The sequence below is a fragment of the Ursus americanus genome, chromosome 21 (assembly GCF_024610735.1).
Source record: "Ursus americanus isolate L20-20 chromosome 21, mUrsAme1.1.p, whole genome shotgun sequence".
Classification (NCBI taxonomy): Eukaryota; Metazoa; Chordata; class Mammalia; order Carnivora; family Ursidae; genus Ursus; species Ursus americanus.
The window spans coordinates 58,781,078-58,804,452 of NC_142147.1; the positions used below are offsets into that span (position 1 = coordinate 58,781,078).

The 23,375-nt window shown below is 54.4% G+C and overlaps 1 protein-coding gene and 1 long non-coding RNA gene across 7 annotated transcripts; one reads left to right on the forward strand and one right to left on the reverse strand.

The window, feature by feature from the left end:
• Window positions 1-41: 41 nt before the first annotated feature.
• On the reverse strand, window positions 42-7,097 carry ZBTB45 (zinc finger and BTB domain containing 45). Of its 4 annotated transcripts, none has more exons than XM_045773044.2 (3): window positions 6,420-6,807; window positions 3,472-4,755; window positions 42-1,784 (listed from the first exon to the last, which is right to left on the reverse strand). In XM_045773044.2, the coding sequence occupies exons 2-3, from the start codon at window positions 4,748-4,750 to the stop codon at window positions 1,528-1,530; spliced, it is 1,536 nt and encodes a 511-aa protein (XP_045629000.1). In that variant the 5' UTR covers window positions 4,751-4,755; window positions 6,420-6,807; the 3' UTR covers window positions 42-1,527. The 4 variants fall into 4 exon arrangements, with proteins under 4 accessions (XP_045629000.1, XP_045629016.1, XP_045628990.1 ...); XM_045773060.2 differs by having other exon boundaries at window positions 3,472-4,750; window positions 6,420-6,806; XM_045773034.2 differs by lacking the exon at window positions 6,420-6,807 and adding an exon at window positions 6,822-7,097 and having other exon boundaries at window positions 43-1,784; window positions 3,472-4,750.
• LOC148108351 (uncharacterized) lies at window positions 6,993-22,404 on the forward strand. 3 transcript variants are annotated; one of them, XR_015720833.1, is made up of 4 exons: window positions 6,999-8,430; window positions 9,051-9,245; window positions 14,110-14,195; window positions 18,308-22,404. It is a non-coding gene; the product is annotated as an uncharacterized LOC148108351 (long non-coding RNA). The 3 variants fall into 3 exon arrangements; XR_015720831.1 differs by having other exon boundaries at window positions 6,993-8,430; window positions 9,051-14,195; window positions 18,308-22,385; XR_015720832.1 differs by having other exon boundaries at window positions 7,006-8,430; window positions 14,110-22,401.
• Window positions 22,405-23,375: the final 971 nt, after the last annotated feature.

The following is a 23,375-nucleotide window of genomic DNA, read 5'->3' on the forward strand; positions in this document are numbered from 1 at the left end:
TCCAGTTCTGATATCCCCGCCCCCACCCATATGCTGGGCTGTCTGCCCCACCCCCTGGCATCATGGGGACTATGCGTGGGGTTCAGGAGGCTAAACTCCACAGCCCCCCCCCCCAAACGTGGGCAGGACAGTCTATTAATGGTCAGACCGGAAAGCCTTTAGCCCTTCACCTGGGAGGCAGTCACAGAGAGGGAGCTCAGAGAGGTGTTGCCATTGACCTAGGAACCTGCAGGTCTTCAGCTCAAACCTCTCTCCACCTGCTCCAAATCCTTAGGACAAGGCGCCCAGGGTCAGTCTCCGCCAGTGCTCTGGAAGCATTAGAGTGGCTGCTTTCTGGGCTGGCAGCCGAACTGATGCGGGGTCTTGTGACCCTGGTTTGCTACCAGGGATCAGTATCTTCAGCAGCCCAAGGGTCCCGGCTGCTGCTCCCCTTTTGCCCCCCCCCCCTTGCACTTCAGAACTTACCAGCCAGGGTAGGCATCCTGGGGCTTAGATCCCCACAAAGACTCCCTGGACACCCACCCCCCAAAAAAAGGTGCTCAACCATCATGCCCATGAGAATGGGGGAGGGCAAGCCTAAAGTCCAAAGGGCCTTGAGATTCTGGCGGAAGGGCCTCAAAATCTGCATCTTTCCCACATATGGCTTCCCTCTTTCAGATGCACCTCAGGGCTGGCCTGTACCTCTCCCCATAGGACAGAGGGCTCTAGAAGAGTCAAGTACCAATCATATGTGCATCCCACTCCCTCCGGGAGAACAGAGGCATGAGATGACCAAGCGGATCATCCTGTCTCTGCCCAGGAAGCCCGGGAGGTTAGGGTTAGCTGCCCAGGGATGGGGGCATCTGACCCTGATGCCCACAACCAGTCTGTGATGGTGAGAAATTCATGGGTCTGGGAGCTCACAGCTTCCGAGTTTGAAACCCACGGCCCGCAGTACTTTATTAGAGAGTGAGAGTCCCACGACGCTGTCCCAAGCCACGATGGGTCCACCTGAGCCCCCGCCCCCCTCCCCCCAGACGCCAGATTGAGGGAGGAGTAGTTCGGGTGGGGAGCCAGGGATCATGCCCAGCTTGACACTGGGGCAGAGGAGCAGGTCTAGAACCCACCCCGCTCAAGCCACAAATCTTGGGCCTAGCCCAAGGGTCTGAGCGGCCAGTCTGAGTTTAGGCTGGAGATGATCCAGTTCTCAGGAGTGGTCGGGTCCCTGACCAACCCCAGCCGCAGCCTGCCACTGTCAGGAGGTCTAAGTACGAGGGAGGAGAGGAGTAAGACAGGCTTGACCCCTGGCCAGGTCTGGGGAAAAGGGTGGAAGCAGAGGGAAGGCCTGAGCTCCGGGGAAAGTGCGGTTTGGTGGTGCGAATGTGGGCAAGGCGGCTAGGCAGGTATGAACCGGTTCGGCAGGGATGTTATGGGCCTCGCGATGGTTGTGGCCTAGTTCCAAGGGAGGTCCCTAACCCACCAGAGGGTGGCCTATTGCGCGGGGGCTTGGTCAGTCCTGCAGTGGGCGGAGCCAGGCCCAGAACTGGATCAGGGCGCAGGGTGCGCGGCCAGGTGGCGCTCGAGCAGCGCGCGGTGCGAGAAGACCTTGCCGCAGGCGGGGCAGGGCGCGCGCTCGGGCCGGTGCGTGCGCATGTGCACGTTGAGCGAGCTCTTCTGCGTGAAGCGCTTGGCGCAGACAGCGCACTGGAAGGCGCGCACGCCTGTGTGCGTGACCATATGCTTCAGCAGGTAGTCGCGCAGCGAGAAAGATCGCCAGCACACGGCACATTGGTGGGGCTTCTCCCCTGTGGGCGACAGGGCACGCCGCGCACGTATGTCAGCTGGGAAGGGGCCTCCACTCCCACACTACCCCTCACTCCCGGGCCTTCCTGCCCAACAGGGACCCCCCCCCCCAACATGACCCAGTATGTCTCTCCACTCAGCGGGGACGCCCCTTTCCCAGACCCTTACCGTCACACTGGGATACCACTGTCAGGGCCCCCAACTCTAACAGGTACCCTCCCAACAGGGAATCCTACTGCTCTGGGATATCGTTGCCCATTGGGACTGACCAGTGAGGTCTCCCCCCACCCCCCACTCCTGCTATGCCCGTGGAGCATTGTGTCCTCTTGCTCGCTGGCCACCATTCTAAGGACAGTCTGGCAAGGCCCGGTAGGCTTACACTGGGAGGGTCGCAGGCATACCTGCCCCCTTCCTACTGGAAGCCCCTGTTGCCCAGAACCTTTGTCTGCCGGCAGTTATAATGTACCTGGGGTGACGGCGCAGGCTGTGTTGGCTTTTAAAGTCATCAGGTATTAACAAAAAACCTATCTCAGTGGCAAAGGACTGCAGGGCAGTGCCTGGGCAGGGGGTTCCCCCAGACCAACCAGGCTTGGCACCTGGCTAAGGGGACACAAGGCTGGCAAATCTTGGCTGGTACTGCCTTGGGGCCCCTGGCAGCTCTCCACAGGCTGAACACCTATGCCTGTATCCTCTCCCCTTCATCCCCAAGACAGCCAGGTGTGGATTTTAAACTGTAAATCACATCTCAATCACTCCTCACCTCAGAACACTGATGCCCTCCCCACCATTCACAGTGAAATCCCAAATTCCTGGCCCTGCAGAACTCCCCACTCTACTCCCACAGGACTTCCAGCCAAATCTTTGCTTTTCCTAACAACATCCAGTTCAGCCCTGCAAGCAGTCTTTGATATTCCATACCTCTGTCCTCTGCCTGAGTCCCCAGGGAAACCACACACATCCCGCAACACACCCAGGACCTGCCAGCCACCACCTCAGCCCCCAGCTCCACAATCTCCACTGGCCCACCCGAGTGCACTCTCTGTCTCTCCCTTCGCGACTGCAGAGCTCCTCCCAGATGAGCTGAGGTTTTAGGGGACCTCTCCACGGTCTTCAAGGAGCTCCCCTTTCCTCCCCCTGCAGCTGCGGGGTCCCCACAATGCAGCCCCATCTCCCTCCTCCAGTCCTGATCAGGCCACCTCTCTGCCGACTCTGCATGCTTTCCCTAGGGCAGCGAACATACCCTGCCTCACATCCAGTCCCAATCACCAGACCCACTGACAGCCAGAAGACCCAGGAGGCTCCCTGCAGCACTGCTCCCCAACCTGACTATATATCCCTGCCAAGGCTCCATTCCTCCTGATCAACCCAAGCTCCATCGCGGTGAGTAAAGGCTCCACTTCCAGCTTTCCAAAAGCCCTGGGCAAGTTCCCACTCCTTAACCCAGCCTTCGGATTCCTCCTGCCCAGTAAGTCGAGGTAAGGGATGGGCAGGAGTGCCTGCTTCTCCACGTGGAGGGGCTTCCCCTCCCCCCTACACATCGCGCTTGGGGCTCAATTTCCAGGCTCCCCTAGGGTCACGAAAGAGCATCAGGACCACATGAGTGCCTCCACCCCACTTGCCCAGCGCCCAGTCCTCCCTCAGGCATGAATCTCCAATGACCAAGGGGCTCAGAGACCCATCCCGGCTCACCCGAGTGGATGAACATGTGCTTGGTGTAGTTTTTCCGCGAGCTGAACGTCTTTCGGCAGTGACTGCACTCATAGGCAGGTGGCTCGGCGGCACCCGGGGCTCGGGCAGGGGTGGCCGAGGGGGCCGCGGCAGGAGCGGCGGGCGGGGCCGGTGCCTCCCCCGGAGGCGCGCTGGGGGCCGCATCTGGCTGGAGCGCGGGGTAGAAGGCCGAGGAGAGCGCAGGAGCAGGCCCGGACGGTGCGGGAGAAGGTTGCGCCGGCGGTCCGGGAGCGCCCAGATGAAACGGGAAAAGCGAGACTGGGGGCCCCGGGGTCTTCACGCCGGGGACGCGGGATCCGGCCAGGACGCAGTCAGGCGGAGCGGGGGTCTCGGTGGGACAGGCTTCTGCGGCGGTGCCGTCCTCATCTTGCCAAGCGGACACGTAGCTCTCCGGGAACACGTCCTCGGCCGCCGAAGCCCCCCTAAGGAAGTCCCTCCCGGCGCCGCCGTAGTCCGAGAGGCCGGCGGGTGCAGACGGCTCCTCGCACGCGGTGTCAGGGGCGGCAGTGAGGAAGCCGGCGGCGCAGTCCGGGAAGGAAGGGGGCGCCTGGCCCTCTCCCGGGCCGCCGCCTTCGCCGTCCTCGCCGTCGGTTTCATCATCGGTCTCCTCGTCGCCGTCGCCGCCGTCGTCTGGGGCCGCCGGTAGGGCGGGGTCGACGTCCGACCCCTCGGCCTTGGTGGGCGCGGTGGGCGCGGGCAGCTGCAGGCGCGCTGGCTGGCGCTGCTTGCGGCTATGCGCGGCACCGGGGTGGCCCGGAGGTCGAGCGGCGAGCAAGTGGCGCAGGCGATGGCGGAGCTGCGCGGGCGCGAGAGGTGGGGGCACGGGCGTGGGTAGGGGCGCGGGTGCGCCCGGGATCGGGGCGCGGGCACGGGCAATGATCTGGGTGCATTCGTCTATGACCGTCTGGATGCGCAGCACCGACGCGGCCGTGAGCACCTGCAGCGCTTCGCCCTGGGCCACCACAAGCGAGCCGCTGTAGAGGAACTCGACGAGCTGGCGCACCGTCTGCGCGGGCACCACCGGCGGCACGCGGATCTCGGAGTGGCCGAGCAGCAGCTTGTCCTGGAAGAAGGGCGAGCCAGCAGCCAACACACAGCGGTGTGCACGCAGCGAAGCCTCGCGGATCCTCACAGTCACGTCGCAGAAGTGACCGCCCAGCCGCTGCCCGTTGAGAGTCTCGAGCAGCGAGCGGGAGAAGTTCTGCAGGTGTATGTGGTGCACTGCCTCGGCCGCCGCCATCTGCACTGGATGAGGGGATGGGGGGGAGGGAGGTCAGCCTGGACGTACCCGCCCCATTGTCCCTGCCCCTTGAGCCCTTATTGGAGGACAAGGCCCATGGGCGCACCGCAACCCCAGGCTTTGCGAACCTCAGCCCTCCGGGAAAGGCCCCTCACAGTCCTGTTCCCATACACAGGACTCACCAAACCCCACCCCCAGTCTCCAGGACCTCTGCAGCTCTACCTCCGAAGCCCCCAGCACACCCGCTGGAAGAAGGTTGGGAATACCAAAGATCTGCCTCCCTCCCAGTCTTGCTTACTCCCCGGGGGAGGGTCCAGAGCTCAGCTTCCCCTATATTGGCCCACTCCAAATCCATAAACCTTCCCCAAGTCCCCCTCCCAGGGGGCTAGCTCTGTGGAGAAGACTGCAGGGGACCCCATACAGAAGTGGCTGCCACACCTTACCCACTCCCCTCCCTGGCTGGCTGTGATTCCTCCCAAGCAGCTTCTTTTTGATCTTCCTTTGCCACATCCCCCAACCTTGGAGCATCCAAGGTCCTGTGGAGGCCCAGGTCTGTTGGCTTGGAATTGGGTTATGTTAACGAGTGTATACAGAGGTCTTCTCGAGGGTAGGGTGGCATGACCTGCCTCTGGGACTAAGCGATTCAAGGTGTGCATAGTCACAAAGGGTTGAGAGTAAGTTGGGCATTAGCCTGGCAAGTGCCCGGTAGGAGAAAAATACATGGTCTCTGGCCAACCCCAGCACAGCAGGTAGGGAGGTACCTCTTGCAGCCTGTTGTTCCTGGAATCTCCATATGGCTTGTAGGGCACAAGGTGTGGGTGTGGCATAGAGAGGGGGCTTGTGTGGACCGTGCAGGGTGTGTGACCGGGAGGGCAAAGGTGGCGCAGCAGTGGCCCCCCGATCAGGATGATTCTTGTCAAAATTTTGGCCTCCTAATTCCACTTAATTTGCCCACCCTCAGACACTGGAAAGGGGAGGGGATACCATCCTCCAGGGGACTCTGGGAATCTGAGAAACCCTGCGACTTCACCCATCACAAGCAGGCACCATGCTCACTAGGGCTCAGTCTTCCCTGTATCAAACAAAGACGGGATACCTGGCTCATTCTGCCGGTCTAGGCGACCCAGGACGCATCCTGACACTCACCCACTCTCCACCAGGCTGGCTCAGGCTGGGTCACATAGCCCTGGAGTGCGGCCTCTGTTAACCTCCAGGGTCTAATGGGGCTCAGACTCACCCCCCTCCGGGTCCTCAAGCCCAAATCACCTCTCCTCTTTTGGGGCCAGCCCCCCCTTTCTTGCATGCTCCACATCTCACCCTCGGATCACTCCGCACACCTCCACTACCCGGGTACCTCTGGCCGAGGCTCATGGACTCCTCTCCTTGGGTTCCCTGCCTCCCAGTCTATTCCCTACGCGACAGCCAGAGGGAGCCTGTTCAGACCTGACAGATCGGGACCCTCCAGGGCTGAGCCCTCCATGGAGATGAATTAACTCTTGGCAATTCCTCAGACAAGCCGAGTCTTTGCACGTGCCGTTACCGACGCCACAGACCCTTCCCCGTGTTTATTCACGCACCGCCTAAAGAACTTCAAATCCGTGCCTGCGCGCCTGGGGGCGGGAACCTGCGCATCGACCCGCACCCCGAAAGCCGGCCTTTTCCGACCCACCTCCGCCCTGTCTGGGCTCTTATCTCTGTCCAGATGCAGCGGGTCCTTTCCGGCGCCTTTGCACAAAGGCCCACCCTCCCGGGGATGGCGCCGGTTCCGGCTGCCACGCCTTCGCCCTGCCGTCCACTTTGCTCCAAGCACCCTTTCCCGGAGTGTGCGCAGTGGCTCGCGCCCTACCCCGCACGCAGACGCCCGGCTCTGCTGCGCTGCGGCCGCACCAGCTGCAGACCCCGGCCAGCCCGTATTTCCCGCCTCCGCGCGGTTGCTAGGGCCATGCCCCCATCCTGCAGCGCCCCCTCACGTCCACAGCGTGCGCTCCAAGCCTAGCGCCGGGGCCCCTCCCCGGGCACGGCCCGGCCTGCCCGTGGGCCCTGCGGCAGGGGGATGCCCGCCAGACCCCACCTCCGGCTCCTCCTCAGGCCCTCGGCCGGGACGTGGCCTGCTCCCGCTCACCACCGACAAGGCCGCACTTTCGGGGTGCAAAGCTGGCGGAACCGAAGTCTGCAGCCGCTGTGGGGTTGGGAAGCGCTAGGTCAGAGCACGTTTCCGGTGTTTCTATGGCGATCGGCCGCCGCTGCCCCGCCGCACTTCCTGCTCTAGTCACAGTCGGAACTAATAGTCGCAGGGGCTCGGGCGGCCGGGCAGTGAGGACTGTCTGTGCCAGAGGACGCTTCCGGCGTTGCCCAAGGCGCGGGGATGAGGCGGGGCCTGCGCTGTCAATCCGCGGGCCACGCCCCCGGGGCTCCCGGCGGTGCTGGAGCTGGAGCGCGCCTACCGACGCTGGGAAGGCGGTCGGAGGCCCCAGGTAGGTGTCGGCTGGCGTAGAGGGCCCTGCGACCCCAGGCGACGGCCCCGTAGCCTGCGTGGAGCCAGCAGTAGGGCTCGTCTCCTGGTGCACCGGACTCCAGCCCGGCGTGGAGAGCAGGGACGTTCCTGCAGGCTACCTCCGCGCCCGGCGCTGGCTGCAGGCACCGCCCTTCAGCCTGGGTCCCACGTAGAAGGTGGAGGCAGCCCGTCTCCGTGCCCCCGTCTCCTCACACGCACACCGGGCCCACCTGCCCCAGGGCGAGTAGTGAACGACACTGTGACTGGGCATTGAACTGAGAGCCTTCTGCGCGCAGCACCCTGGGACACGCCTCGGAACAAAAGAAGGGCAGGGGTGAGATGGATAGTGCGTCTGCCGGGACGGTGACGGTCCGAAGTCACTTTAGGAGACAGAACATGTGGGGAGAGCTGTGTGCGCGGAGGAAACAGCCTCGGTTTTCAAGGACCTTGAGGTGGGGCTGGCTATCTAGGACACCTGTGAACCAGGCTAGAGGCTGGAGCGGTGGGCTGGCCTAGCTTTACACTTTGCGCACGGGGGCTAGAGGCAGGCAGGAGGACAAGACGGTTGGAAGATTCCCCGAGACCTCGGTGGACCGTGTGCCTCGTGCAGCAGGTGTGGCATCCAGCCTGGGGGGAAGGGTGCTGACTTAGCCTCCAGTGTGAGGACAAGATCAGAGTACCAGCCCCCCACCTTGGGCAGCTGTGTTGTAGATGTGTTGAAGGTCAGGAGGGGAGCAACTGTCCCCACGGGCAGCCTGTCCCGTGGCCCATGCCCTGAGGAACCTTGTTCCAGCCCAAGTCTACTGGCCTCAGGGTCCTTCTTCAGAACCTGGGCCCTTCAGAATGGCCTGCCCTGCCCTGCCCCCTGGGTCTGCTCCATCCAACCTCAGTAGCCCCTCCCCAGTCCTATCACTCCTCATTCCTCAGGTCTTTGGTTCTGCTTACCTCAAGGCTGGCCCCTGCTGTTCCCTCTTTCTGTAGCACTCTCTCTCAGCTCGGCTGCTGTGGGACTCTCCTGATTTCAAGGCCTCCCTGTTTTCTGTCACAGGACCGGTAGAGGTGGGGGTCATCTGTGTCCCTCACCTTGACAGACAGATGCTGCTACTCCTACTACCTAACCGGGAAGAGAGGTGCTAACAGCAGCTTCACCCTGTGGTGGCCTGATTCCACAGGATTCTGGGATGCTGTAAGTCATCTCCTGTAGGGGGGCAGAATTCTAAAAACGTCCCCTCTGGGATCCCTTGCCCAGGACTTATGTATAGTTACAGTACATGGCAGATGAAATTAAGGTTACTAACCAGCTGACCTTAAAATGAGACGATCCTTGATTGCTTGGGTAGCCCAAAGGCCATCATAGGGCCTTTAAAAGCAGATGAGGAAAGCAGAGAAACTTGAAGTAGAAGGATTCCAGGGGCTTTGAAGCTGGAGGGGGCCCTGTGACAAGAGATATAGGGGGGAGTCTAGAATCTGAGAAGAGGCGCACATGACAGCCAGCAAGGAAATAGGGACTTCAGTCTGCAACTGCGTGGAACTGGAATCAGCAAATTGCCTGAAGGAGGTGGGAAGCTGGTTTTTCCCCAGAGCTGTTCTGCAGAAAGAGCCCAGCCCTGCCCAAAACTTGACTGCAGCCTCTGTGAGACCTGGAGCAGAGGATGCTGCCTGGGTTGGTTTGTTTGATTTTTTCTTTTTTCTTTTCTTTTCTTTTCTCTTTCTTTTCTTCCCTTTTCTTTTCTTTTCTTTTCTTTCTTTCTCTTTCTTTCTTTCTTTCTTTCTTTCTTTCTTTCTTTCTTTCTTTCTTTCTTTCAGATTTTATTTATGTATTTGACAGAGAGGCAGCAAGAGAGGGAACACAAGCAGGTCGAGTGGGAGAGGGAGAAGCAGGCTTCCCTCTGAGCTGGGAGCCCAACGCCGGGCTCGATCCCATGACCTGAGGCAAAGGCAGACGCTTAACAACTGAGCCACCCAGGCGCCCCGCTGCCTGGGTTTCTGACCTGCACAACAGTAAGCTAATAGATGGGTGTTGTTTGATGCTCCTGAGTTTATGGTAATTTGTTAAGTAACAATAGAACGGGAATATAGCTGCCAGAGACTCAGGGCCTGCACAGAGTAAGCTTCTGATAAATGCCACTGTTTTCCCATCAGATGAATACCTTCCCCTTGCCTCTCCCTTGCTGAATGCTTCATTTCTGCCTTACAAGCATTTCTCAGCCATGTTGGTGGTCTCATCACCCCGTCCTACAAGCAGAGGGACTTGGGTGAGAAAGGGAATGCATCATCCACACACTAGGCTGGAACAACATCAGGCAGATAGAAAGGCATGTGTGAGGGCTCTGGGGAGGAATGGTGGCCCTCCCGAAGGTGAGAAAGGTGAGGGGACTGTGGGCTGAGCCGCTGTGGGATTGTGGAGTTGGGAGAGGAGAGGGGGAGGACCACAGGCCATCTGCATGTTTAAAGGACCATGGAGAGGGCAGTGGATCTTGTCGGGCAGCAGACACAGGAGGCCTAAAAGGCAGCCATGGCTTCTCAGCCCTCAGCAGGGAAAGCCAGAAGGGGACAGATTCCAGGTAGGAAGGAGAGGACCCGGCTGGCTTCTGAGGAGGTCTTAGTGGATGAGGGTGAAGTGGAGGACCTGGCCCAGTAGGGGGCCAGGCAGCAAGGGAGGTGGGAGCTGCAGCCTCCAGTATCACAAGCCTGGAGAAGACGTGTATTTTGCTTTCCTCTCCAAAGACCTTATCACAGTGGTTGTGGGGGCATTTCGAGGAATAGTGTATCCAAAGACACAGGCTTAATAAGTCAAGGAGGGGTCAATGTGGCCTGCAAATATTCGAAATTCTAGGCCAGGTCCTAGAGTCTTAGAGGCAGTAGGTCATGAGAAGGGGCAGATGGCACTGGCTGACAGACCGTCAAGGGAAGAACCTGTGAGGTGGCAATGGTCACAGACATGTGAAAGGAGAAGAAATTAAGCTGCTAATTGACTGGGCCTCCTCAGCTGCCAAGAGGCAGGAACCTCTGTCCCCCCCACCACACCCCTCACAACCACACACACAACTTAGGTCAGAAGTCAGAAGGCTCAGTCTCTGCTCCCGGCTGAGTCAGCGTTCCTAACCCCCCTCCACCCTCCATTACTAGCCAGCTTCTCACACAGGGTCTCCTTCTGTGGCAGCCACTGCCCAATGTCTACAAGCCCAGCCCTACCCTCCTGGGGCTGGATCGTGCCAGATGTGGGATGCAGATTCCAAGATTCAGGTACACCCCTCAGTCTGCCAGGAGCTTCCCCTTGGCCCAGGGGTTAGGCACAAAACTCAAAAAATGCTTCCCAGTACTAAGCAGATAGGGTAGAGATTGAGGGAGGTCCCAGGCAAGGCAGGTACCAGTTGCGGAGGGTTTAGCCCTCCCGACGAGACTGAGAGAAATGAGCCTTTTGGGGTGGGGGAAGGGCAGTAACAGAATCCCATTTCTACACCGATAAGGTCTTGGAAGCTTGGGAGGGCGCTGGAGGGAACCCAGACCCAGGCCCTAGTGGAGCGTGTGAAGGTGATGGGAGCAGTGGGTCAGATAAAGCAAGGTGCCTACAGGACTTATCACAACAGAAACATCCAGACAAGGATCAAGGACTGTTGAGGGGGTGGGGGTGGAAATGGGCCGAGGAATATTTGTAACATAGAGAGAAAAGGTTTAGTTTGCTTTCATATGTAAAAGACAAGAACATCCTGCTAGTCTGTGGACAGAGACTGGAGGAAATCACGCGGGAAGTAGGAGACCTAAGCCGAAATAATAATCATAATGACACAACTACCACTGTCACTTCTCCTGGGTCCCTGCACCGGATCCTGTAGTGGGGTCTTGATTTAATTTTGAAAAGTGAAAAAACAAACAAGAAACACGAAGTACAATATAGCACACACTGGAGCACTCACATCCCCAAATTACCAGATGTTCTTGTTCTGTCCATTTTTTAAGATTTATTTATTTATTTGAGAGAGAGAGTACGCGCAAGCTGGGGTAGGAGTAGAGGGAGAGAATGTCCAGCAGACTCCCCACTGAGTGTGGAGCCTGACGTGGGGATCAGTCATGACCTTGAGATCATGACCTGAGCCCAAATCAAGTCAGACACTTAACTGGCTGAGCCACCCAGGTGCCCTGTGCTTTATTTATTTATTTTTTGTGTGCTGCTTTTAGTACACACACACACACACACACACACACACACACAACCAAAAGTTAAAAAAAGGTTTTTTCTTTTCTTTTACTTTATTTTATTTTTTAAAAAGATTTTATCTATTTATTTGACAGAGAGAGAGAGGCAGCGAGAGAGGGAACACAAGCAGGGGGAGTGGGAGAGGAAGAAGCAGGCTCCCAGCGGAGGAGCCTGATGTGGGGCTCAATCCCTGAACCCTGGGATCAGGCCCTGAGCTGAAGGCAGACACTTAACGACTGCGCCACCCAGGCGCCCCCATTTTTTCTTTTTTTAAATCAAAGCTTAAATGGGCAAAGGAGGAAGCCCCTGGAGGTGATACACCTGGTACTTCTGTTCCTTCGAGGGCTCTTGTTTCTTGTACCTGGTTTAACAGATCTACCGAAGCCAGATTAATGTTTCTGGTTTGTTTTGTTTTGTTTTTTTACATGTAATACTTTTTTTTAAATTTTACTTAATTGTTTTTTAATAATCTGTATATGCATCACGGGGCTCGAACTCACCACCCTGAGAGCAAGAGTCCCATGCTCCTCCGACTGAGCCAGCCAGCTGCGCCATATATTTCTATTTAAAATTTTTTATTTTTTAAATTTCTTATTAGAGAGAGCATGGGGGTGGGCAGACAGAGAGGGAGAATCTCAAACAGACTCCCCACGAAGTGCAGAGCCTGACGTGGAGCTCAATTTCACAACCCTGAGATCATGACCTGAGCCGAAATCAAGAGTCAGGCGCTTAACCGACTGAGGCACCCAGATGTCCCTCTGTTTCAATCGATGTTCCTCAGTCACTTCTTGGAGCCCCCGAGCGCAGAGGATTTGACATCTTCACACGTTGACAGTCCCAAGGTTGCCTCACCACTGGGGTGGCCCAACATAGCCTCACCTGCCTTTGGACACCAACTCTTTGATATAATTCTCCCATTTCCAGTGTACATTAAGTCCAGTCATTTTTAGGATTTACCATATGTGTGACCCTTAGCATCCTCCTGTTGTAGAACGTTTCTGTTGTACCCATGAGGTACTTCCACCCTCTCACTGTGAGCTCCTGTTCCCACCCCTGTCCCAGGCACCACTAATCTAACGTCACTGTAGATGAGCCTGTTCTGGACACTTCACATTAATGGAATCACACAATGTGAGGTCTGCGTCACTTTGCCTTAGGCTTCTGTGCCACCCAAATGTTGTTCAATTGGTTTAGTTAGATTGTTCATTGTTTTCTGTTCAGGTGCTATGCCCGTGGCTTTTGGTCTAAAAAGTATTTCCTTGCCTTGGTGGGCAACTGAGGCAGAAGCCTCCGCAGTCCTGCTTCTACCAGCTGTCCTCCCGCTGGACCCACGCCCTCCTTCATGACATGGTCTGCTCTCCACCCTGCCCTGTTTGTGCTTGAGGCACTGTTCAGCTCTCCTCTTTTAATGTCAGGATGCTTCTCTTAAAAGCAAGGATGAGGGGAGACTGGGTGGCTCAGTCGGTTCAGCATCCAGCCCTTGATCTCAGGGTTGTGGGTTTGAGCTCCATGTTGGGCTCCACAGCCAAAACAAAAAACAAAAAAACCACGGATGGTTTCCTAGTTGCCTGTCTTCAGAAGCTTCCTCACTCCTTAGCATGCCTGGTCCCCATCCCCAAGTCATCAGCTATCCACAATTGGGCCCTGACAGCTGATTTGTCTCTGCCAGGAACGCTTTCAGAACTGCTCAGGTTCCTTGCTCCCTGTTGATCCAGAAGATCCACTCACCCTTTTTAAATTAAGGTGAAATTCAGAAAAGACAAAATTAACCATTTTATTTATTTATTTATTTTAAAAAAGATTTTATATATTTATTGGTCAAGAGAGACACACCGAGAGAGGGAACACCAGCAGAGGGAGTGGGAGAGGGAGAAGCAGGCTTTGTGCTGAGCAGGGAGCCCGATGCAGGGCCCGATCCCAGGACCCCACAATCATGACCTGAGCCGAAGGCAGATGCCCAACGACTGAGCCATCCAGGCACCCCCAAATTCAGCATTTTAAAGTGAACAATTCAGGCACACCTGGGTGGCCCGTCCGGTTGGGCACCCGACTCTTGATTTCAGCTCAATTCATGATCTCAGCATTGCGGGATTGAGCCCTGCATCAGGCTCCGCTCTGAGCACGGAGTCTGCTTGGGATTCTCTTTCCCTCTCCCTCTGCCCTTCCCTCCCTCTCTCTCGCAATAAATAGATAAATAAATAAATAAAATCTTAAAAAAAGTAAAGTGAACAATTCAATCGATTTTAGTATAATCACATGCTGTGTAACCACCACGTCAGTGAAGTTCCAAAACATTTTGTTCGATCCAGATAGAAACTGTGGGCACCCGGGGGGCTTAGCTGGCTAAGTGTCTGCCTTCGGCTCGGGGCAGGATCCCGGGGTCCTGGGATCGAGCCCCATATCGGGCTCCCTGCTCAGTGGAGCATCTGCCTCTCCCTCTCCCTCTTCCTGCCACTCCACCTGCTTGTGTTCTCTCTGTCAAATAGATAAAATCTTAAAAAAGAGAAAAACCACTTGTACCTATTGGCAGTAACTCCTCATTTCCCCCTTCCCCCAGCCCCTGGCAACCACTAATCTACTTTCTGTCTCTATGAGTTTGCATATTGTGGATATTTCATATAAATGGAATCATATAATATGTGGTCTTTTGTGTCCGATTTCTTTCAGTCTGTGGCCTTACCACCCTGAAGGTGCCCGATCTCGTCTGATTTCTTTCAATTGGCATGGTATTTTCAGAGTTCATCTATCCTGTAGTACGTATCAGTTCATTTCTTTTTATGGCTGAACAAGACTCCATTGTATGGAAATACCACATTTATTTCTCTAGTCATCAATTGATGGACATTGGGTTGTTTCCACTTTTGGCTACTGTGAATAGTATCGCTAAAAATTCCTGTACAAGAATTTGTTTGAACACCTGTTTTTCAGTTTTTGGGGGTATATACCTATACTGTTTTTTTAGATTTTATTTTATTTTAGAGAGAGAAAGAGAGAGAGAGAATGGGGGAGGGGCAGAAGGAGAGAGAGAGAATCCCAAGCAGACTCTGTGCTGAGCACAGAGCCTGACGTGGGGCTCGATCCCACAACCTGGAGATCATGACCTGAGTCGAAACCAAGAGTCAGACGCTCAACCCACTGGTTACCCAGGCACCCCGGTATATACCTATCAGTTAACTGCTGGGTCATATGGTAAATCTATGTTTAGCTGTTTGAGGAATAGCCAGACTTTTTTTTTTTTTTTTTTTTTTTTAAGGATTTTATTTATTCATACGACAGAGAGACAGCCAGCGAGGAGGGAACACAAGCAGGGGGAGTGGGAGAGGAAGAAGCAGGCCCACAGCAGAGGAGCCCGATGTGGGGCTCGATCCCATAACGCCGGGACCACGCCCCGAGCCGAAGGCAGACGCCCAACCGCTGTGCCACCCAGGCGCCCCAGCCAGACTTTTTTTTATCGGTGGCTGCACCATTTTACATTCCCACCAGCAGTGAAGGAGGGTTCCAATTTCTCCACATTCCTGCCAACACTTGCTATTGTCCTTAAGAAAAAAAAAAGATTAATTAATTAATTAATTTTGATTTATTTTTTAGAGGGAGAGAGAGAATCTCCAGCAGACTCCCCTCTGAGCATGAGCCCGACATGGGGCTTGAACTCACAACCCTGAGATCGAGTTGCATACTCTACTGACTGAGCCAGCCAGGTGCCCTAAAGTGGATGTGAATTGGTACTTCATAGTGGTTTGATTTGCATTTTCCTCATCACTAATGATGTGGAATGTCTCTTTATATTCTTATTATCCAGGCCCTTTGTATAAAAGTTGTATTAAGGGGCACCTGGGTGGCTCAGTCGGTCAAGTATTTGCCTTTGGCTCAGGTCCTGGTCCCATGGTCCTGGGATTGAGCCCTGCATCAGGCTCCCTGCTCAGTGTGGGGTCTGCTTTTCCCCCTTCCTCTAGCTGTCCCCCTGCTCATGCTTTCTCTAATAAATAAATAAATAAAATTTAAAAAATCTAAACCCCCCCAAAATAAATAAAAGCTGTATTAACATATTGTTTATATGCCATAAAATACACCATTGCAGGTAGCCTTCAAAGATTCTTAGCAAATTAATATTCATCATTTTGCAGCTATCACCACAATCCACTTTAACTGATTTTTGTTAAATGTTTTTTAATTTTTATTTTTAATTAATCTGTACACCCAACATGGTGCTTGAACTCACAACCCCAAGATCAAGAGTTGGGTGCTCTACCAAGTAAGCCAGCTAGGCACCCCACCACAATCCAGTTTTAGAACATTATCCTTCACCTTAAAATTTCCTTTGTGTGGTCTGCATCCATTCTTGCTTCACCCCAGGAGTCGCTGATCTGGTGTCTGGCTACAGATTTATAGCTGCCCTTGTGAAGACAGTTGAAGGACAGTAGACCTGTTTCTGGCAGGACATCCCCCACTTCTGGATGGGCCCACTGGTTACGTCTTTCCCTCCCTCTAGCATTTCCTTTAGCTCCTGTGGATGAGAAGCTAGCTCTAAAGACTTGTCGGGTTTCTGGCCAAACACTGGCTAGAACCTTTCACAGAGTGTTGGATGGGTCCCTTTCTGTCTCATGAAGGATCTCAGTGTTGCTGCCTCTAGTGGGGGGGCAAGGACAGCCTGACTGTCTACTGCCCACTCGTGTGCCTCCTCCCAGATGATCGTGTTCACACCTAACCCTCTAGTCACCTCATAGTGTATACAATTGCTAATCCTGACCTGCTCAGGAATCTCATTATGGGTTGGAAATGATATTTTCTGAATTCTGGAATTTAATTATCTAAGCAAGAACTGGGACCATGTGTTCCCCTTGGGAAGGCAGGATCAGTGCTGAATTCCCAGAATGAGGGGCTGGCTTAAAAGTGACATCATATGGTGACAGATGGGCTTATTTTCCTGGCTCTCTCCTTTTTGAGAACCCTTAAGGATTCGTCGTATGACAGCCAATGACAGTCACAATTTTTTCTGATGCTTGAATTGTATCATCAGGTTTAGTTTCTGTGTCCTTTTAACATGTTCCCGTCATTCTTTGGGCACTTATTTTGGGGCATAATAAGATGTTCCAGGCTCACCTGGGACTCTCCCTGTTTAGTCTTAGAATCAGTCATTTTCCCCAAGAGCCCTGGTTCCTCTCTGCAGGAAAAGGGACGAAATTCTGGGCTGTGGATGTCTCCTGTCCTTTCCCTCCCTGCCCTCCCTGGGAGCCACAGACTCGCATGGGAAGGAAGCAGATGGAAAGGGTGAGGGTACCCCCTGGGCCCGGGACTGGGTTGGACTCCTACAGACTGTGGGGCTATGGACAACTCCTACTCTCTGAGGATTGGTTTTCCCATCTGTGAAATGGCTCCCAAAGATACATGCATCCTAATCCCTGGACCCTTGAAGTGTTACCTTATTAAGAGAAAGGGTCTTTCCAATTGTAATGAAAGATCTTAAAATGGGGTAATTATCCTGAATTATTCAGGTGGGCTCCAAATGTAAAGTCACATGCACCGTCGTAAGGGTGAGGCAGAGGGAACTTTTCCAGTGAGTTTGCTCACGCTGCCCTTACAAAGAACTGGAGCTGAGTGGCTTAAACAACCCAAATTTACTTCTCACCATTCTGGAGGCTGGGAGTCCAAGATAAAGGTGCTGGCAAAGTCAGTGTCATTCTTAGGCCTTTTCTCTTGGCTTGTAGGAGGCTGCTACACCCCTGTGTGCTCACATAACCTCTTTGTCATCACGGCAAGCTCTTTGGTGTCTCATTTTGAAAAAACAATTTTTTTTTTTCCATTTTTTTAAAAAGTCAGCTCCATGCCCATTGTGGGGCTTGAACTCACAACCCTGTGATCAAGAGTTGCATGCACTACAGACTGAGCCAGCCAGACACCCCTAAATTTTTGTTTTAAGCTATCAATTTTATGGTGATATGTTGCAGTCGCTTCAGGAAACTAATGGAGAAAACAGAGTGATTTTAAAGGGCAATTGAAGGGCGCCTGTGTGGTTCAGCGGGTGGGGTGTCTGCCTTCGGCTCAGGTTGTGGTCTTGGGGTCCTAGGATTGAGTCCTGCATTGGGCTCCCTGCTCAGCGGGGAGTCTGCTTCTCCCTTCCCCCGCTCATGCTCTCTCTCTCTCTCTCTCTCTCTCTCTCAAATAAATAAAATCTTTAAAAAAAGGGGGGCAATTGAGAGGATCTGGTGCCTTCTCTGCCTGGCCTTCATGGATACTTCTTTTCTGCTTTCTGGCTCCCATCCATCCATTACCCACCTGAGACCCTGGAAGTGGGAATCACATCATGTCATCTTCTACTAAAACCTTCTGTTAGATCCTCATTACAATTAAAAAACAAAACAAAACGTAGCCAAAAGACATGTATGGGGCAACGTTTGTGTTTCTAACAGCATGAGCAGGAGGGAGACCCAAGTTCAGTCAAAGAGAATGTGTAAGCAAACTGGGGTATGTGTGTGACAAGGCCCTATACAACGGGGCCTAGAAGGAACCAAGGCCATCAACAGCCACAGAGATGTGCACTCCGGAGAAGAAGTCGGACGCTGACATGCAAACCCTGTGTTCTGCACACAGACCAGCGAAGCTTGTCTGTGCTGGAAGTCGGGATGGCAGTGGCTGTGAGAGGCACAAAGGACAGAAAGTGGATTCATGGTTGCCAGGGGCTGGCGGGAGAGTGAATGCGGAGTGAGTGCTGACGGATCCTGGGTTGTTTCTGTTTCTTCTTCTTCTTCTCCTTCTCCTTCTCCTTCTCCTTCTCCTTCTCCTTCTCCTTCTCCTTCTCCTTCTCCTTCTCCTTCTCCCTCTTCTTCTTCTTCTCTTTTTTAAGATTATTTATTTACTTATTTGACAGAGAGAGCGAGCGAGCACAAATCGGGGAAGCAGCAGAGGGAGAGGGAGCCCGATGTGGGGCTCGATCCCAGGACCCCGGGATCCTCACCTGAGGTGAAGGCAGACGCTTCACCGACAGAGCCCCCCAGGCGCCCCTGGGTTTTTTTCAGGTGATGAACATGTTCTAGAACTAGATGGAGGTGATGGTTTTACAGCATCGTGAATGTATGAAATTCCGCTGAATGTACACTTTATTTTTTTTAAAGATTTTATTTGTTTAGTTTTTCCCGGGGAGGGGGGGGTTTGGAGAGATGAGTAGAGGGAGGGGCCCAATGTGGGGGAGCAGGGAGCTGAATGTGGACTCCATCCCAGGACCCTGGGATCATGACCTGAGCCGAAGTCAGACGCTTAACCAACCAAGCCACTCAGGTGCCCCGTACACTTTATTTTTTAAGATTGATTTATTTCCTTGAGTGAGACAGAGAGACCACGTGCCTGTGTGCACAAGTGTAGGGAGGGGCTGAGGGAGCGTCTTCAGGCAGACTCCCTGCTGAGCGAGGAGCCCAACACGGGCCCAACACGGGCTTAATCTCACCGCCCGTGAGATCATGACCTGAGCTGAAATCAGGAGTCAGGCACAACTGACCGAGCCACCCAGGCGCCCCACGAATGTACACATTAAAATCGCTACAAATGATAAATTTATGTTACGTGAATTTTAATTCAATTTTAAAAGATTTTAAAGAAAAGCAAGATAACCCAGGGGTACATGACTGATTCAGTCAGTGAAACATGACTCTTGATCTTGGGGTTGTGAGTTCAGTCCTCATGTTGGGCATGGAGCCTACTTAAAATTTAAAAAAGATAACCCTAATCTCATCTTGTAGCTCACAAAACCGGCAGGGTCAAGACAGTCATCATCTTCATGCATTCATTTGTCCTTTCTTTTTGTTTTTCTTTATCTTCAAATCTTTTTTTGAAGATTTATTTATTTTTATTTTTTTATAAGACAACCTCTTTTTAAAAAAGATTTATTTATTTATTTATTTGAGAGACAGAAAGAACCAGGTGGGAGGAGCAGAGGGAGAGGGAGAAATAGACTCCCTGCTGAGCAGGGAGTCCAACTTGGGGCTTGATCCCATGACCCTGAGATTATGACCTAAGCGGAAGGCAAACGCCCAACTGACCGAACCACCCAGGTACCCCTATTTATTTATTTGAGAGAGAGAGAGAGAGGGAGAGGATGAGAGCATGAGTGAGATTGGTGGAGGGACAGGGAGAGAGAATCTTAAGTAGATTCCATGCTCAACGTGAACCCCGACACCACATTCGATCTCAGGACCATGAGATCATGACCTGAGCTGAAACTGAGTCAGACACTTAACCAACTGCGCCATCCAGATGCCCCCCTTTTGTTTCCTTTTTGTCCTTTACACATTTACTGAGTGCCTGCTATGGGGCAGGCCCTGACTTAGGCATGGTGGGTGCAGACGTGAGCACAAACAATTTTGATTCTCTCTAGTTGAAATGTGAAGGAAGAGAAGGAACCAGCCAGAAAGAGGTGGGGTAGAACATTCTGGGTAGAATGAACAGCAACGGCAAAGGCACTGAGGTAGGAAAACAAACACGTTGGCTTTGGCTGGAGCCAAGTGGTGAGGTCAGAGATCAGCAGGGATGGACCAGGGTTCTCGTCAAAATCTGATTTTTATATGTGTGGTAAAATACACAAAACATAATCCATTTTGACTACAACTGGCCCCTGAACAATATATGATTGAACTGTGTGGGTCTACTTACATGTGAATTTTTTTCTTTTTTGTATAAATACAGTATAGTACTGTATTTTTTCTTCCTCGTGATTTTTTAAAAAAGATTTTATTTATTTATTTGAGAGAGAGGGAGAGCTCGAAAGAGAGAGCATGAATGGGGGGAGGGGCAGAGGGAGAAGCAAATTCCCTGCTGAGCGGGGAGACCGACACAGGGCTCCATCCCAGGACCCTGGGGTCACGACTTGAGCCAAAGGCAGAGGCTTAACCCACTGAGCCACCCAGGCGCCCACAGAGATTTTATTTTTAAATAATCTCTGTGCTGAACTTGGGGCTCTAACTCACAACCCTGAGATCAAGAGTAGCATCTGTACCAATTGAGCCAGACAGGTGCCCCAAGGGTCAACTGTATTTTAAAATATACATGAGGCTCCTGGGTGGCTCAGTTGGTTGAGCATCTGACTCTCGATTTTGGCTTGGGTCATGGTCTCAGGGTTGTGAGATAAAGCCCCGAGTCAGGTTCTGTGCTGACCATGAAGCCTGCTTAGGACTCTCTCTTTTCCCTCTGCCTCTCCCCTCTTGCACTCTCTCTCTCTAAAAACAACAACAACGATAACAAAAAATATATAGCTTAGTGGCATTAAGTACATTCCTGATGTTTTACAACTATCACAACTGCCTAGTTCCCAAATGAAATCTATAAAGATGGGAGAAAGATTGAAGTGATGCAGCCACAAGACCTCCCCAGGAGTGGCTTTGGCGGTGACACCTGAAATGTACAGGGAGAGCAAGGTGCAGGTGTGGAGTTCGGGGGGTGGGGGGAGAGGGCTGCCTGCAGATAAGTGCTCAAAAGGAGCATTGGGCAGCCCATGGCTGGCCTGGGTGCAGTCTGAGTGACTCTTACACATTGTTTTATCCCTTGAGTTCCGTCCGCAAGGTCAGAACATAGACAGTTTCCAGTGGTCCAGGACTGGGAAGGGTGAGATGCTGAAAGGGTACGCAAGGAGCACAGAGGATGAGAGTATAAGGCGCTACTGCCTGCTTGGTCTGGCCTACTGAGCGTACAGAGCCAAGATGTACCCATGTCCTGCCATACACCTCTAGACCTCTGAGCAAGATTTCTGCCTTGGTCTTGCCCACCTGGATGCCTACTCTGTCTCTACCTGTCCTGGGGTGCCCGCTTGTGCTTCTCCTAGTCTGCCGGAGCTTGGTTCCCAGTTGATTCCCCCTCCCCCAGTGTTGTCCTGGCAGTTCCTGAAGACTTGGTTGGGCATTTGGTGAATGGAGCTGGCAGTGGCCTGGTACTTAGTAAGACGGTAGAGGGAATCTTCAAGGCCTACTGCTGGCACCTGGTTATACCCTGATTGTGTGGCTGCCATGTACTGGGAAGGAAAGTGCTGGGCCCAGGAGGAAGGAGGTACTGTTTAAGCCACTGAAACCACAGGGTCAGTTCCTATAGTCTATTGAAGGGCCCATAACCAGGGGCAACCCAGAGGACCCATCCCAACCTATCCCAAACTAGCTGTTCAGCAACCTCTAGGCTCCCTCCAGCTCTCTCCAACCACCCCTTTCTTCACTCTTCTCTCAGTGCCTGGTCAGGACCTCTGCAGTTGTTTCTGCCCAGAACGGTCTTTCCCACAGGTGTTTGGATATAGTCCCCTAGGAGAGTCCACTCCTACAGTCTTTACCACCCCCTTCTCATTTTGACTGTTTAGCCCTGACATCCTGGTGTCTGCCCCAGAGGTTTGGGTAGGTATGGGTAACTCCTATGCCCCCTTACTGGTGATTTTGGGGGCACAGAGAGGGGTGGGGTCATGGAAAATGCTCGGCAAGTATCACTAATGGATGCCACACCTCACCCCCTGCACTAGCCAACTTTCCTTCCCACTTTCCAGAGAGAGGAAGCAAGGGTCTGAGGCCAGGGCCTTGGGGGAGCAGCCTGGAGAGGGCGGGCCACTCAGTGGTGGGGCGTGGCCCCGCGGACGCGGTGGGTGGTTTGGGTTGGTGGGGGGAGAGGCCAGCAACGCCTCAGCTCAGGGGCGGAGCGGGCCCCGGATTTGGGGGCTGCGGCGGGGTTGGAACAAAGGCAGGCGCAGAGACAAAGCCCCACGGCCCCCAGCCCCCTCCGGGAACAAAGGCCACGCCCTGCCCCGTAGAGCCAGATGCGCCTCCACCGCCACCACGCGTGGGCGCACGGCTCAGCCCACAGGTTTTATGTGGGAACCCAGAGACGCGGAGTAGGGTCTTGGGGCCAGACCCGCCAGCCAGCACGCTCGAAGCATCCTCTCCAAAGCGGACCGTCCCCCCCCCCCGCCGCCCCTCCCCCTCCCCCACCCCCCCCTTTAGCCCTGTCCTGAAGCAGAGATCTCTGCACCGAGGAGCCCTGCCAAAGGGGCCAAGGCCCAACCCAAGGGCCAGCTCCGAGGCACGCATCCCTCGCGCTTTCTTCGTGCCTAGTGTTCTCATACACGATCGGCTCCCGGACTCTGCTCCATGTCCAACAGGATCCAACTGGAGCTCTCCGCCTCCATAGGCCTTGCTTCCCAGCTCGGACAGGACTTCTCTCTCCGCCCCCAGCCCCCGGGATCCTCGTCACAGACTCTGCTTGCTCCTCAGACAGGATTCCCACGAGAATGCCATGTTTCTCTCGTACAGGATTCTCCCCGGACAGGACCCCTCCGCCCCTCCACCCCCCGCCCAGATCCCGCGTCCAAGTGAGGAGGAGCCCTCTCCACGGATCTCGCGCCCTCCCTCACAGCGTTCTCCCGCACAGACTCTGCTTGTTCCTCAGACGGGAGCCACCGTGCCCTCCCCACCCCCGCCCCGCCCCTGCTTCCTTCCTTAGAACTGCCCCACTGTCGAGGTCCATCCAGTTCGCCCACCTGGAAAAGCATCCAAGTCAGCGCAGCGGCTGCCTAAAAGATGGGGAGGGGTCATTTGGGGGGCAGCAGGACTCGCTGCTCGGTAGCCCCTTGGAATCTATTTGCTTTAGGCAGGTTTCAGTGTCATGTTAAACAACAAAACGGTTAAACCCGAAAGCCAGCCCCTGGGCTCACAAGGGGACTTGCTCCCGGGATGGGGACCCTCCACGTCTCTCTCCAGACCCAGCGTCTCCCCGCGCTCTCGGCCCCGCCTCTCTCCCCAGCGCTGGTGGACGCCGCGACCCGAGACTTGGCCGGCCTTGGCCTGAGGGGCGGGGACTGAGGTGCTGGCCTGGCCTCCTGCGCCGCCTGCGCAGGACCGCGGCCAGGGACTGGGGCGAGAGGGGAGGCGAGCTGGTAAAGGGGCGCGCGCCCCGCCCCGCCCGCGTACAATGTTGCGGCG

Excerpts from the sequence above, each read along its gene's own strand:
- ZBTB45 (XM_045773044.2), bottom strand. The coding sequence starts at position 4,750 with ATGGCGGCGGCCGAGGCAGTGCACCACATACACCTGCAGAACTTCTCC. Across the intron at positions 1,785-3,471 it reads GCACATGTTCATCCACTCGG|GGGAGAAGCCCCACCAATGT; the intron begins GTGAGCCGGGAT and ends TGTCGCCCACAG.